This window comes from Sinohyriopsis cumingii, chromosome 15 (genome assembly GCF_028554795.1).
Source record: "Sinohyriopsis cumingii isolate HCF-2022 chromosome 15, ASM2855479v2, whole genome shotgun sequence".
Lineage (NCBI taxonomy): Eukaryota > Metazoa > Mollusca > Bivalvia > Unionida > Unionidae > Sinohyriopsis > Sinohyriopsis cumingii.
In genome coordinates, this window is record NC_142975.1 from 132,996,648 (window position 1) to 133,014,248 (window position 17,601).

Here is a 17,601-nt window from a genome sequence, read left to right on the forward strand (position 1 = left end):
TAAAAGGCTCTACATTTCATTGATTTTGTTATGCATTAGTTAAAATAAAGAAAATCTATGTTCAGAAACAGTGACCTCGAACTTGAAGCTTGAGTTCTTTCCTGTCAAGCTGCACTGGAATCTGTTCCCAAAAACTCAAGTTACAACTCTGGAACCAAAGCGTGCTAGCTGCTCAAGTCCTCCTAAGTAGATTTCCATACATCTTTTAGTGTCAGGGTCTCTCCTTATAATCCTTAAAGCAAAATCTTGCATAAACCAAAATGACAACTGATTCTTCACTGTAATGTGCTTACTGAAGCCACATACATTACCACTGCTAATGATGCCACTAAACAATGAGGTATTTTATGAGGAAGGCTGTGTAATACTGGAGTATGTTGTAATAATAAAGGTTATTTAACATTGTGACAACCAAACATTGTACAGTACCAGGCTCCAATCAGCAAGGATCTAAAAAATTTAAGTAAAACAGATAAAGTAACAATAATGGAACTAAATTAATTATATTCTATCCATAATCAAAACAAAATTGCATGAGATGGCTGCGGTACACTGCTGGAACACTATATTATTACAGATCTCGCATCTCAAATATGTTGGACAAATATGTCAAATATATGTGGGGGAAATATCAATGTTCTTTTGTAAATCTTAAGAAAACAATTACATGACAGTTTAAACTTAAAATAAATTTCTTGGGGAAATTAATATCAGGAGAATGCTCAACTTGCTCAATGTTACAAACAAATGGAAATTATCTGATTAGACATGTTCTTAAAACAATTACTTTCAACTCAATAACTCTGGGAGGTTTTTGTCATTTTTGCTTGAAATGCGAGTAGGAAACACTTTTTGGGGGCTATTTCTCAATACATCCTAATACATCAACTTCCAAGAGATTTCCCATTAACCTAATGTCTAGTTATATTTTCGCTCAAGCAGAAGTTGGAGTTCTTTTTTATTCTTTTTTCTTGATACATCAGTATAATCCAAAAGACTTTAATATTAAAAAAAAAGTATACAATATTGAATAAGATCATTAACATAATTCAATCTAGTTTCAACAACCTTCACGCGTATTGCATCACTGCATTTTGTTCTTGATAAATATGGTTCCCAGCTTTGTACGGTCCCTGCTTTACAACAAAAGGAGCAAACAAAGCAGTAATTGATTCAAACCAAATAAGACTCCTATTTTTTAAAATTTGTTCTACTAGTAAAATATTGATGTTGGGATTTCATTTCAGGTAACAGTTAAACTTTTCTCAACCTTATGGAAATCTCTGAATTGAGTAAATTGGTGACATGCATTTGGTACAGAAAAAACTAGAAGATCCAGTTACAGAACTCCCAGAAGTAGCTCTTGCTACTACCTACCCAATCAATTCCACTTTATAAATAAGCGAGAAATCTTTTCAAATATGTGAAATTAAAATGGAGTCTGACTAGCCCCAAGAGGGTGGCCTTAAAAGGAAAATTACTCTAGGATTAGATATTAATCTAAGCCTAAGATTAAATAATTCTCCCGATCTCATCAGTGCTTGAAACACCATCCTCCGAGAAGACTCAAAACTCAGAGGACAAAGTACCAAACGCATGTCAGCTAGTTGCTGACCTGAAAGAAATACATGAGACAAAAAGGCAATTCCAAGTGAGAATAAAAAGCACTTGAATATCCGTAATCATATAGGTTCCCTGGTTTCTAAGCATTTTAATTTGTCTGACCACAACATAGATTGTGTTAAATATCAGATAATAGAAACTATTAAATCTGATCCACATCTCTCAGAAGCACTATTTTTTAGATGGATAACTTTATTGAATATCATATACCAGTTACATACTCTACAGTTGGTAGGGATTAACATCTTGGTCTAAATGGGACTTCAGTCATTTTTAACCTATCAGATGAAAAGAATTTATTTGCTGATGTGGAAAATGGTAGCAGAGACAAAAGGCAGTGGTGAATCTTAAACGATATTAAGTGTCTATTAGGGGACTCACCATTTATGGGGGGGGGGGTCAATGTACAAAAATGTACTTCCCCTCAAAAAATATTCATGCTCTTAGTTGTAGAAAAATGAACTTGAATCCATTTTATTAGATGATAAAAAATGATAAGGCATAGGTACCAAAAAATAAAATATTCTGGCTCTAAAGAAATCCTCACATACCCCATGCAGCCCATTTTAAATGGGTAGTCAATTACATTCCCCCATCATAGCTCCACTCTATACATACAACTGAAAATAAATATAAATGTTTCAAATTACCTTTCTATCTTTTCCACAAACACAACTGTGTCCATTACAGCTAACATTTTTGTTGTCCTCCTCTTTACTGCTGTTGCAAGTCTGAATCTTGTCTGTGTATAAAACCCTCCGCACATGATCATACGTTTCCCGGCATGTCCTTCTGATATCAAACACATACTCCAGACCTAAAATACAAACCAATATATAAATACAGAATATCAAACACATACTCCAGATCTAAAATAGAACCAATATATAAATACAGAATATCAAACACATACTCCACACCTAAAATAGAACCAATATATAAATATAAAATATCAAACACATACTCGAGACCTAAAATATAACCAATATATAAATACAGAATATCAAACACATACTCCAGACCTAAAATTGAACCAATATTTAAATATAAAATATCAAACACATATTCGAGACCTAAAATATAACCAATATATAAATACAGAATATCAAACACATACTCCAGACCTAAAATATAACCAATATATATATATAGAATATTCATTAGTGCAACCAGACTGTTTGTAAAAACAAGCACATCCCCATGCTTTGTCCTAACCATCCTCCAAAGTCGGTGCTCCTTGGGTAAAGTTCCTAAGTGTAAGAATGTCGCTGCATATCTGAATTTTTCTTGTCATGTTCAGAAAATATTGTATGTATATGGCTCTAAGTTGGTGGTCTTGACAGTTTCAAAGTTGTGAACCTGGGACAAGGGATGGACCTTGGGGACATTGCCAGTTACAGGCACACATTTGTCTTTTCATGCTTGATTAGTGAATATATGGTTATGAAAAAAAGGATCTCAATAGTTCATGTCCCAAGGGGATGAATATAACCACCCATCTGACATTTGGTGCCAATGGGTCAGTGATTATACATATCAATCCTCTGACATGTTGGTGTTTGAGAGTTATTTAAACATATGCAAAAAGCAATGCCCAAAGGACTTATCAAAATGTACAAACCACTCTACACATCCAAAAACCACCATCTACCCACCCAACCAGGTTTCAGCCATGCAGGAGCAACTGAGTGACTTCATAAAGACATGCACAGATGGCCTGAATAACATAATCTCGACCTATTAATCTGAAAAGATGGGCAATAATTTTAAGTAAATCTGCTAGCAGTTATAGTTGATAACCTACATTTAACAACCACCTGTACACAATAAATGATGAATCCTATAGATCCTTTTTATGTGATTACCTTCATTTGCTACTGATCTCTCTCAAGATAATGCATGGTGTCACTGCAAGGGGACATCAAATGTCTCAATATAATGCATGGAGTCACAAGAAATGGGGCCATCAACTGTCTCAAGATAATGCATGGCGTCACAGGAAAGGGGCATCGATTGTCTCAAGATAATGCATGGTGTTACTAAAAGGGGACATCAAATGTCTCAATATAATGCATGGTGTCACAGGAAATGGGGCCATCAACTGTCTCAAGATAATGCATGGCGTCACAGGAAAGGGGCATCAATTGTCTCAAGATAATGCATGGTGTCACAGGAAAGGGGCATCGATTGTCTCAAGATAATACATGGTGTTACTAAAAGGGGACATCAAATGTCTCAATATAATGCATGGCGTCACAGGAAAGGGGCATCAATTGTCTCAAGATAATGCATGGTGTCACAGGAAAGGGGCATTGACTGTCTCAAGATAATGCATGGTGTCACAGGAAAGGGGCATTGACTGTCTCAAGATAATGCATGGTGTTACTAAAAGGGGACATCAAATGTATCAATATAATGCATGGCGTCACAGGAATGGGGCATCAATTGTCTCAAGATAATGCATGGTGTAACAGAAAGAGACATCAATTGTCACAGTAAATTGTATAGTGAGAACAAAAAAATTGAATGAATAAATTAATGACTCATCTGGGAATTGTTTATATGACAATGAAAATAAACTAAGTGAACAGAGAAAAGTACAAAAGCGCAGTTCAACAGAAATTTAAAGATTTTCTGTAACTTCAAACTTCATCAAAAGGATACTTCACTTTCCATCTAAATTTCTTACACAAAATTCTGTGAAATTTTTCATATAAAAACATCTAATATAATTAAATGTTTAAAAGTTTTGTTCCAAAAAATGAATAAGCAATAAAGAAGAGTTGCTAAGGGAGGTTATCTTTATCATCACTATTATTTCATAAAGACTATACATATACCATGGAAAAAAATACTACAATACCGATTTTCAAGCATTCATAAGAATGATTTCACCAGTTCACTTCCCATGTATTTTACTATACAATATTCTTTAAGAAATTAAGGTGGTTTTTATTTTTGAAAAACAAATTAGATTTTAAAAAAAGAATCAAAAATGAATTTGCGAATTAAATTTTTAACCCAAAAGATCAAGATATTCTAAAACCTCGTGAATATTTCACCAGATTTGTCATTTAATAGTTTCACCAAATTATGACAAAAAACTTGCAAAGAAAATGGACATTGTTGTGGCAAACATCTAGCTTTCTTCCAGTGACAACATATTTTACACATAGTTATTTATTTTTGACAAGCACTTTAACCAAAAAGATGAAATTTTAATATTCTTCCTCTTCTGGTGGTTATATAAGAAGAAAAAAAATATTTTTAACATTTCTTTTCTTTCCAAAAATTAAACAGAGTATCATTTTCATTACTATTTATGATTTCATTTTAAATGAATATTTTAATATCAGTTTCTTGAAGTAACTCTTGCTTTAGACTGCCTCTAATTGTTGACAAAAATGGAGTTTGTAGTATTCTTATTGTTGTCTGAGCTGGTTGCCTTGGGGCGCACACAGTATACATACAAACTTGCTGACAAGCCATCAATCTCTTCTACAGGACTCTGCCATCATTTTAATATCTACTACATAGGGTATTTCTTTTATCATTGTATAATTTATACATAGTGGAGCAACACATGATTAATTATTTGTTTGACAACTTTCAGCTGTCATATAAAACAAATCTCAATCTAAGGTAAAATTTACACTTACTATAATCTGTAATATAATTTATGAACAGCAAGTTTTTGTTTTGTTTTTTAAATATATTTTCTTGCATAAAATATAAATATAAATGTATTAATGCATCCAAAAAAAGATGAAGATATTGCTGAATGTGATTACTTTGTTTTACTAATTTCTTATTAATAATTAACTTTCAATGGCCTTGAACTGAATAGCAGTTAGCTTGTTAGACATGTGACTGGAGGTGTGCAGGTTCAAATACTTTATTATGTCCCTGCATTTTACTCCACCTGTATCAGCTGTAATTATCCTATATGTGTTGATGTGCTATAAAACACCAAACCAAACCTCAATGGCCTTGAATAAGTTTTATCGGTTTATCCTCAAGGGAAACTTGACAAGTTTTCATCAGATTTGCCATCAACTGAAAAACCTTAACCTCAGATACGCGTACTAAGAATGTGAAAAAGGTCTATTGCAATTAATACCTGTATTCAGAAAACAATGTATTTGTTTATGTTGACCCTTTCTAGTAAAAAAACAACAGGTGTTTACAGAAATTCTGTATGTGCTTGCCAAATTTTTTTGTTCAATTATATTTAAATTTCGTAAAACTCTACTTTTAATCTAACCATAGAGCCATTATTGTGATGATGTGCCAATAAATGACACTGAGGGCCAACAATTAGTGTTTATATTGCTAAACTCTTACCAATTTCATTTTTACTTGCATGTCTGTATGTGTTTAGGCTCGAATAAACAGTAACACAAGAGAGAGCGAAAACAACAAGCTTTGAAAGATTAAACAAATAATTTATTTACCTGGAAAAACTGTAAAAAACGAAACAAATAAGAACTTATGGTTTAAAGAATCAAATCCAAAAATAATCCACAAATCAAATTTTAGTAGTCCTAATAATGAATTCAAGTTTGAGTCACGACGAAGAATCCAAGATGGAAGGCAATGACGTATGCTGTATCCTGTACAGTGTTGTTGTCTATAGTTCCTTGTGTTTGAAATCCAAATAAAATCTGTAAGAAATGTCTTTTGTTCAAGAATTCTGTATGAGCACTCAAAATATTTCCAGAGAAACGAATTAATCTTTTAGAATCCAAATCATCTGAAGAAAAATTAATAAATAACTCGAAAACTGGCTATAACAGAACAAAACTACTTGACATCAAATGTTTTAAGCCCAGACTGAGATTATTTCTCTAAAACAATGGTTATACAGTAATTCTGAGATGCAGAATGGGTACCCATATGAGGGTCACGTGATCATGTTTACATCACATACTCTCAGCATGGCCCTGACAAAAGCCAATCATTTTACTCAAAGAATAAATTTTAAAAAGGTTGATTACTTCACAAACTATTTACAAGCCTATGGTCATGTATCCAATACAGCCTCGATCTCACTCTTATTGCTCCCACAATAAATTTAAAAAAAGAATTTGTTCGTATGGCTGTTACAAAGTCTGAATTAAGGTCTGAACTATGTCAGCTTTAAGTGTTTACAAATGAACAGTCAAGGTCAAACTATTTTCTGGAACAAGTTTCAAAATCATGAAAACAAGATTATATTATAACAGCATGTAATAGAATTAAAAAAATTAAAGCTGACAAAACAATAAAATTCATGGCAATCTTGTCCTTGACAAGAAAAACAAATTCCAAACAGACTATATATTCAGAATTTCCTTGTTAAAAAATATCGGCATTTTAGAAAGAAACGGAATCTTCATTTGGTTAAAAATCTGTGCTTAGATTATCACCTTGAAGCTCAATCCATCAGTAATTTCTTACAGTGAATAGAGAGGTTGAAAGTACTGCAAAATCATGAAAGACCGTAAAATAATGAGCTTCTGTACATAAAACTGAATGTATTTAAATACTGTTATTTTATGATTTGCCCTAAAATTTGCTTGGAAGTAGAGCAAGTACAGTGTATGAAGAAAGGGTCACTTACTGGTCCAAAATCTGTTCCATTTGAGAAGTAAGGATTAATCCACTTAAATATGACTGCAGCTTAAATCAGTTTATATATCCTATTACAACATTTCTGAAACATTCAAAGCTAAAAAGCAAACCACAATTGCAGCAACGAAGACACGTGGGGAATTTTCAGGTTTTACAATATCTTTCAATAAGGCCAAATGCCTTAAATTTATATTTCGTCATCTGGATATATTTTATATTAAAAAACAAGAACAAAAATTACACTTCATATTCTATTTATTCACTAAAATATGTAAATATAGTAAATATATATATTTCTTGATAAGGCTATGAATCATCCATTGATTTTCAGAACCACAAATCTTTTTCTGTCTGAACTTTACCTAACTTTTTCAAGTCGACTAAATATTTTCTTTTTAGTTGAGTAATCATGTTTTATGTTTACTGTTTTCTCCCTATTATACCAATAACATAGGTAGTAAATGTGTATAAAGTTCAATTTTTATCAATGAGCTCATTAATGTCTGTATCAAGTCTTTAACAATATCAGCAACAGTGTCAGCTACAGCTGTAAGATTGCAACTTGTACAACAGTTAACATATGCATAGAAAATTCATCTACAACGAGGTGCTGGCCATTTAATGTTTGGAGCTGGGGTGGGACCGTGATTCCTTTTTTAGGTGAAATATTTACTTTTCTTTTTATCTCAAGACAATTAATACTTTTTTTTAAATAATATCATGGATATAGTATGGTGTATTTTTGCTGTACACTGGAGAAAAATAATTTTCTAACTATTGAGAGAGAGAGAGAGAGAAAGAAATTAAACAAGAAAGTGTCTAGAATACTGAATTGTTGGTCACTAACATAATTGTGGTATACCATGGTATGCATTGCAGTACATTCAGAAATACCACAGTACAAAATTTTCAGGGTACCCAGCTCTACAAAAATGGCCTGATAAAAAGGCGACCTTTTGTTAGGAGGCAAATGATTGAAATGTACAGTTTTAAAGCAAGGCAAGGTGTCCTTGTATAATTTTGGCTTATCTTGAGAGGGACCTCTTAAGTGGGGGACCATTATACATGGAACACAAGTAACCTCTCTTATGTGTCCATCTGTGTTAAGAGGCCAGTGTTTGACTGAAGAGGCTGTTTTTGAACATATTAGCTGTTGTTATTGTAGGGTTTAATGCCCATTTTTCAGCACAGGATTAGCTATACATGGTGGCCAGTTTAAACCGTGGAGGAAGAACTAGGGAAAACCCCAGAAAGAACCACTGACCCATGTGAAGCTACTGGAAAGCTTTCTCACATACCCACATTGGCCGAATCCGACACTTAACCCATGCAGACAGAGGTGAGATGGCAATGCTCTGTAACAATGAGTGCTTTAGACCACTCAGGGCCCCCTGAACACATTAGACTTCAGACCTTAGAAGCAGCTCCTCGAAGAGAATTTTCAACCACTTGACCTAATTTGCACTCCAACAAAGGTGAAATCTTAACATTGGGGGAATATGAGCTATGCAATAGTAATGCACTAATAACCCAGTCAGGGAGGAAGTTATCACTTAATTTCAGGGCATGAACACCAAGGCAGCATTTAAGACTATATGTATAAAATGCTGTATATAACAGTCTGCAAGATATTACCTCAGTCAAGTAACATAAAATCAGTAATGAATAAACAAACATGCTTAGTTCATAAGGGTTAGGGAATTCTTGGGCAGCTTTTACTTTCCTTTGTTTTCCTTGCCTAATTTTCGCATTCTGAGGCTATACTGTTTCAAATGATATGGCATAGATACTTAGTTTTTATGATAATTTGTTTTAAGACATATGCCTACCAAATGAGTTTTTATCTTGGCCAGATAGTCACATTGCGCTCAGATTATATATTACATTTAAGAAACTTGCTATCTGAGGGCTAATTGAGTGAGAGAAAAAATGCAAATATTAACCCACTATATTTATTTATCTCAATGCATATAAAGAATTTATATAATGATATTGGTCCTAATGAACAACTGTTTTTAATGTAGGAGCTGCATTAGTTCATCTGGTACAGTATTAGACTCCTAATTCAAGGAGTTTGATACCTGCCTGTGGTAACCATGGTAAGATGGCCCCCTTTGACATTGGGAAAGGAACTTAGTTCCCATTTGTTTGGAATGATATAGCCAAATAAAGTGCTGACAATGCCTTTAATAGATAACTAACCAACATATACACACTTACATTGAACTGAATGATGATGTTGCTACATTAAACTGAATAATGGTGTTTCATTGATATGATGTTATGTTAAACTGAATGATATTACATTAAACTGAATGTTACAATTAACTGAATGTCGTTGTTACATTCAACTGAATGATGTTATTATATTAAATTGAATGATGATGTTATTATGTTAAACTGAATGATGATGTTACTTTAAATTAAATGATGTTGTTATATTAAACTGAAAGATGATGTTATTATAGCAAATTGAATGATGTTATTATATTAAATTGAATGATGTTATTATATTAAATTGAATGATGTTATTATATTAAACTGAATGTTATTATATTAAATTGAATGATGATGTTATTATATTAAATTGAATGATGATGTTACTTTAAATTAAATGATGTTGTTATATTAAACTGAAAGATGATGTTATTATATTAAATTGAATGATGTTATTATATTAAATTGAATGATGTTGTTACATTAAACTGAATGATGGTGTATTGTTAATCAGGATATGCAAGTCTTGTCATGCTTTGTTGCCTTTAAATACTCATCAACTTAGCCATACAAATTTTATATAGATATTGACTAGTAAACACAAAGATGTCATTTTGACTAAACACTTCTTTCATATAGTACAGGGAAAAATAAATCACGACTTAAACAGATCACGCTCAACTCTTCAGCAATAGTGATTTCAGTAAGTGTAAATGTATGACATGTATATGAACATGTACTTGGTTCCACTCTGCACTTTATGATGATGTATAGCTCAATAACCATGACTATCATTGTATATGTATAGTGGTCAGTGACAACTTGTCAATCATATGGAATCGTTACACTTCCTTTACAGTATGGACTCTTGTACAGCATCTAACTTAGATCTTAATGGTATATAAGTAGATGTACAAGCAAACTGTATTAGACTTAGGTACATGGCTGCATAGATATTGTCTTAACTGTACAGCAATGCAAGACAAAGGTCTGAGGACATGATCAGATAAACAGGTCCACAAAAATATCATGAAATACTAGTTTCTTTGATAATTTTATAAATAGCAGTTACAAAAATTGTTTCCCGTGTCCTGTGTAAACATTGTAAAGTCCATTGTTTTCCTTCTAACATTGTATTTATGAGCTATTATTATATTTGGAAATTCTCACTTATGGACTGTTTAGGAATTTCTTTTTGTCATTTAATACTGATCACTCACAGTGCTTTGTAGGTGGACAACAATCGGGACTAATCTGGAATATATAAATATATTACTTTTTTTCCACCATAACTTTTTCAAGCCCCTGACAGGAAAGGCTTGTTTTCTTCTTATCCCTCTATAATGATCTGTATTATTAGGGTGGACAATAAGCTTTTAAATTCTACATATATATTTTTATATTAGATCAATAAGTAATCATCTCAGTCAAATGAAATTCAGCTTGCTTAACAAATTACCTTTTTTTACTTTTCTGTTCTGGGTTATTGTTTGAATGGCCATGGTAGCACTGCTGACCAGAGCATTCAACTCTGACGGCTGTGTCTTGTAAATTGTATTGATATGTGGCACTGGAGTATGGTTTCACCTCCAATGATATGGTCAGTGTGTTGCAAGTGCCTTGCTCAGGAAGGCACTCGGTTCATTTGCTTGGCATGATATAGATGTGTGTTGCAAGTGCCATTCTTGGGAAGGCACTCAGTTCGTTTGCTTGGCATGATTGGCCAATAATCTGCTAAATGTGCCAAAAACAAAAAATAACCAATGATATAGCCAGTGTGTTGCAAGTGCCATGCTTAGGAAGGCTCTCAGCTCATTTGCCTGGCATGATACAGCCATTGTGTTGCAAGTTCCTTGCTTGGGAAGGCACTTGGCTCATTTGCTTGGCATGATATGGCCAGTGTGTTGCAAGTGCCATGCTTGGGAAGGATCTCAGCTCATTTGCCTGGCATCATACAGCCATTGTGTTGCAAGTTCCTTGCTTGGGAAGGTACTTGGCTCATTTGCTTGGCATGATATGGCCAGTGTGTTGCAAGTGCCATGCTTGGGAAGGCACTTAGCTCGTTTGCTTGGCATGATTAGGCCAATAATGTGCTGAATGTGCCAAAAACAAAAAATAACCAATGATATAGCCAGTGTGTTGCAAGTGCCATGCTTAGGAAGGATCTCAGCTCATTTGCCTGGCATGATATAGCCATTCTGTTGCAAGTTCCTTCCTTGGGAAGGCACTAGGTTCATTTGCCTGGCATGATATAGACAGTGTGTTCAAGTGCCATGCTTGGGAAGGCACTCGGCTCAATTGCCTGGCATGATATTATAGCCATTGTGTTGCAAGTTCCTTGCTTGGGAAGGCACTCAGCTAATTTGCTTGGCATGATAAGGCCAATAATGTGCTGAATGTGCCAAGAAACATTCAAGAATTTGTAAGGAAATTATTTTGTTTAGCTGCCACCAGATAGTTTTGTGCTTATTCAAAACCTTTATTATTACTGCAATACAAAAGCTTTCATCCATTTCATAAATGATCACAAGTCACTGAGAGAACTCCTCCATTATGTGTCAAGGTCAGGTTTTACAGGTATTTTGCAATCAGCTGTTAATCATAAGGGACTTGTTATTCAAGACATTTAATACTACTGCAGTGCATAAAAATGTTTCTACTGACTCGGACCATTGACGAGTTATCCCCAGAAGGGCATGCAGTTTTATAAAATTAATTGCTGCAGCTGATGATGGCATAACAAAGAGATTTCTACACAGGTCAGGGGTTTTATAGGCATTCAGCAATCAGCAGTTGATCACAAAGGACATGCTTTCCTTTGTAGTCCATAACTGTCTGGGTTAGAGTATTCTTAAATATTTCAACTTGCTCAGAATCAAGATTTTCATGACTGTTGTCAAAAATCAGGATTATTTTCTTTCCTATTATGGGCTGTAAGATTTAATTTGTATTTGCCCAGCAGAATTAATCACTGTAGGTGCTTATTTTGCCAGGTATGATGTAGGATCTGCAGGTGCATCATGCAGTGATATATGGTACATTCAGTTCTGATGGATGGTTACTGCTTGATAAGTCTTGAATAAAATAATAACTACCAATCTGAACTAGCTAGCTTAATCAGTGCATGAGACACATTAAGTATTCACACTCAGTCTTTATCTAAATATACATGTCTCCCATGATCACTCGCGTACAAAGAGTTCCAAAAACATAGGCCACACATTAAGTGAGGGCATGAGTTATCAAGGGACCTCCATATCAATATGAAAAGACACTGAACACCTGTAGTGAAAACAGAGAAGGCATATATAATTTTTTAATTTATTTAGAGAACCACGAATTGGTACATATACATATATATTTATATATGCATGTCCAATGTATAACACAAATAGAGTATTAACACAGTGTACTCACCCACGAATTTTATCACATACACTGAATCCACAATGCAAGTAATTCCATCAAAAATATGCATACACACAGATTTAAAATATTCAAAAATTTTGTCACAGGTCATACTTTTTATGTTATTTTTTTGTACTTTTAAGAAAAAAACTATTTTTCCGTGTACAAGAAAAATACATATAAAATTTCATGATCAACACCATGATTATCATGTATTATTCATACACAAGCTCTTCCCCAAAATAATATGAAACTTTCTAGGGTTTTTTTGGTATTTTTAAGACAATTTTTTTTGTGAACGAGAAAAATACATGTTTATGAAATTTCGGGAGCCACACCACGATCGTGTTATGGCCGAATTCATGTTATAACAGAGCAAGATGTAGCGGGGATCACACTGTATTTATGATTATTACACTTAAATCGATTTAAAAGAAAGAATACACAAATTGTTTTGATAAAAAAAAATTATTTATTTAATAGTTATTAATAAAATTGCTGCCTCAAGTAGGAATGTTGTTTGGAAAGCAATTTTAACAAAATACATGACTTCTTATTAAATCTTGATAATTTCATAAAACTGATTCATATTTCCAGGTCATATCAAATGTTTTCAACAATAAAACGACTGATATATAAAGTTTAAGTTACCAATGTTCTTGGTAGCGATGTTCTTAATTTTCAACAAATAGGGGTAAATTTTTGGGTACTTTCTGGTAGAAAAATGGGATCCATGAATGACCCTGCATCATAAGGAGGTTCACAAGTTATTGTGGGAGTGGTGTATAAAGCAACAGAGAAACTTCACACAATGAGGCTATTAAATCATCTGCAAAGTTCTTACATCATACATGGGGAACAAGTTTGAAATGTCTCCTTTTATGCTGATATATGTATCAGTAAATAAACACGCTAAATGGATACAAAAAAATTAGCATAGTGTTTCTTGCATTGTCTGAAATTTTAAAAATGTCAATTCAAGATTTCAGCAGCAAAGTACTTGCTCTTGCTCTCTCTCTCTCCTTCTCTCATGTTTGATCTCTGAGAACTCACTGTCAAATAGTTTTGTCCAAGATATTGTTGACCTCCACAACTCAAATTTCTCGGCTTTGATACAGCAAAATGCATATAAAATGCCCGTCGCTACTTACAGTACTCTCCCTTTATCTTTAGCCTCAAAAGCGGCCATTTTCACTAAATATGACTGCCTGTCTTAAAAATTGCAAACGTGTGTAAGCATTTTTAAATAATATAAAATGTAAATCAATAAATCATTCAGGATATCTTATATGTGGACTATTATTTAATATTAAAAGTTTTAAAATTATTTCCAGGCTGCAATACATTAATTTCAGAAGTGCGATACGGAATCACAGACTGATTATCTGCGTATGCCATATCAGCCAAGTAAGATTAAATGGGTTTGTAGGAAAATTATATTTGTAATGTCACCGTCAATTTGTGATAGATAAAACCATTCTGTAAAAACAAAAGTTAATTTGTTGAACTATTTTGTCATAAATAATGAAAATATGATGTTTATGTCATAAAAGCCATAACCAGACTCCTCATGAATTTCCACATATACTTTACTGACAGAAACTACTGATGTGCTGGTACAGTGAAAAAGTACCATGGTACGTACCACAGAAAGAAAAAATACTGCGGTAAACCGGTATGTCAGTAATACTGCACATCTCTAAATTCTTGTATGGCAGAATGGGTGATCTTACAAAGTGGTGGGAATACTAAACTGTAGCTTTGGTTGTTTACACACATGCTTTAACACTAAACTGTACAATGCAATTTTTTTTGTAAAAAATCTACCAAGTTACACAAACATTTTGTACCTTTTTAGTAACAACCTTTTTATCTAAAATTTTTGATCTTACCAACAAGGCTGTATGAGCATGTCACAGAATGAATTGTCTTAGCTTCATAATGCCTCATCCAAAGTATGAAGCAAATCCCTCATGTAGCTTTGGAAATATGATCAAATGAATTAACTGGAACTAAAATCTTATTGCAAATTTTCTATGAACGTCAGCTTGACCTTTAGGGTAAAAAGGGCAAGCGTGTCGCAGAATGAATGACCCAATCCAAGTATCATGTGAATCTATCATGGGGCATGCGTTCAAAAAATAACTTCAACCCAAACTTTAAACTATTGATAATGATGCTGGTGCTGGAGAATTGATAAAAGATTATAACAGCTTCCTCTGAAGAAAACGTGTAGAAACTAAAATCCATGTGCAATGGATGCCCTACCACAGTACCTGTAATGATATAGAGGCTAACATCAACCAATATGTGACAGCTAGTTTGATGGATAAGGGTAATTTTATATGCCCTTACTACTGTCACTGAAGCTGGACATTTTCCCCAATTTTTCATTCCAAAACTGTAGGAATAAAAAAGTTGTTTGTTGATAATACTCACAAATAACATTCCATAGCAAGGAAACTATAAAGGACTTTTTGTGACAAATATGCCAGCAAATATATGTGAACAGACAGAAAGGCTTTTGTTTTTGGTACAATGTAAAATGATGATCAGAGAAGATAATCTATGAATACAGAAACTCACCAACAGTTGTTTTCTCATTGAAAATTGATGCAAACGTCCCTTTTAGATCTCGACTGAACTGACTGGCCACTGCCACTTGCACAGTATCACATCGAAAGAAAGAGTGCATTTCTGTGACTGACCGATACAAGGCATTGGCAGCCTTTTGGCTCACCAGTTTGAAAATCATTTCTGTAACTTCTCCTTTGTCATTCACAATATGTAGATTACAAATTCTTCCAGAATGAACAGCCTTCTGTATGGTGGGATAACCGATTCTGCAAAAATAAAACAAATAAATAAAAGAAAATAATAACTGTTGAATGCTTCAGAAAAGGAACCCAATATAAATTAGGCGGAACAAGTGATGTTTGATATACATGGAAATTGGAGATAAAAGAAATCAAACATTAATATGATTAAAGACAACTATTTTAGTGAGATTTTATTCTTTAACTAATTCTGTATTTCTTAATTTTTATTTTTTGGTACAAATCTAATTTGAAAATAATTATTAATACAATATCCATCCTCCTGATTCCAAAAGCCATACAAGAATGAAAAAAAATTACTGTAGGACTACAAAATACCTTGCAGTAAAAGGTTTTTAAACACAAATAAGTAGTTCACAAGTTACTAAATGACATACATTGATCCCATTTTTATGTTACTAGGGTTTGACAAATCCACTCATCTTGAACTAATGAGTAACGAGTGGGTAAGAAGGAAAACTTTTTAAAAAAACAGCAGAAATTAAAAGTCCTCTTTCATCTCGGCATGCAAAAAGATCATCAATCTGACATTTGTTTTTTTACAAATCATATTTCACCTGGCAAGTAAAATGGAAATGTGAACATAGATGAATGAGCCCACAAATCTGTAAAGATCAGTTACCTGGCTGACTTCTATATAAAAGCCAAATACAATGCCAGAATGACAAGAAATCTGAATGAGGTATTTTTTATCTGGTATTTATATTATCTTACTAAAGACATCCAACTATGATGGCAGATTAGTAGCTTACCACAAGCTCAAAACAGGCATCACGCCATAATGCTTTCTGTAAAATTTATTCAACTTCAGTTGACCAGTATTTAAGAAGCTGATTGAAAGTTTTCTATTTTTAGTAACAATGGCCATACTGATGGGTGACATCATATGTATGGAACTAAAGTGCATTGATGCCAAAATGCATTGTCAAAAATACTCAAATTCTGTTAAGCACTTTTTGAGAAGGCGGTTTTGAATTTGTTATTTTATTTTTAAGTCATGATGCCAAATACTGAAAGGCCTTCTTGTCCGGAAGCTTTCTGTTACATTTTATCAAATTCTGATCAGCAGTTCTTTAAATGTTTTTTTTCTTCTCTTTTTTTATTAACTGTGACAAAATCTGAAGGTGGATTAGAATCACATGAACAAATCTGTAATAACATCATTCTATGATGCTTTCTGCAAGATTGGTTGAAACTGCCCCAGTGGTTATTTCGAATTATGACCTGACAAAATAAAGGAAAGCTAGATTTTATTAAGTAGCCACATACTTTTCAGTTTGTTCCAATTTGTCATTGCACAAGAAAACCCCTTCGGGTCCCACTCCAACCTGAATCAAATCCCCAGATGACACTCTAGCTTCATGGTACTCCATCCCATAATTTTGCAACTCTGCAGCCACCTGAAGCATTCTATACGCAGCTGCACTATGTTCAAGTCCCTGAAGCTTTTCATGTTCACTAGCTATGCTCTGCAGCAACATATGGGTTGGCTCTGTCCAGCCTTGGAGAAGGTTCCTATAATGATTGAACTGGATATTTTTGTTCTGCAAGTCTCCAAACTCAGCTTGCGCCATCAATGCTGCTATAACAGATGTCTGTTGCATATTTTCTGTCCAAAGTTTTTGGGTCTGTAGATCTTGCTTCACTTGCAAGTAAAACTGGTTCCTGTAGAGATTTAAATTCAGTGATAAAGTAGATTGTTTATGTATGAAAACACTGTAAATTATAGGCACATTCTTTTGGTTTGGTGAGTAACAACAGATCTCTACATTTTTGTCTTATATCCTATCTTTCAAATTTTTTCTCTTCAGTTATCAAATTTGCAGTTGAAACACATTCTCTGACTTTCAAAATTACAAAAATACACATGTTCTGTCAGTAAGCATGTAATTAAGGAATACTG

The 17,601-nt window shown here is 33.5% G+C and overlaps 1 protein-coding gene across 1 annotated transcript in view; it reads right to left on the reverse strand.

The window, feature by feature from the left end:
* The window catches only part of LOC149782802 (E3 ubiquitin-protein ligase MYLIP-like), a 34,284-nt gene that overhangs the window by 13,543 nt on the left and 3,140 nt on the right, over positions 1-17,601 (reverse strand). Inside the window, exons 3-5 of the mRNA XM_089934320.1 lie at positions 16,968-17,363; positions 15,448-15,704; positions 2,274-2,440 (exon numbers count right to left, since the gene is read on the reverse strand). Of these exons, the coding sequence (XP_089790446.1) occupies positions 2,274-2,440; positions 15,448-15,704; positions 16,968-17,363 (820 nt within the window). The remainder of the gene's footprint in view (positions 1-2,273; positions 2,441-15,447; positions 15,705-16,967; positions 17,364-17,601) is intronic.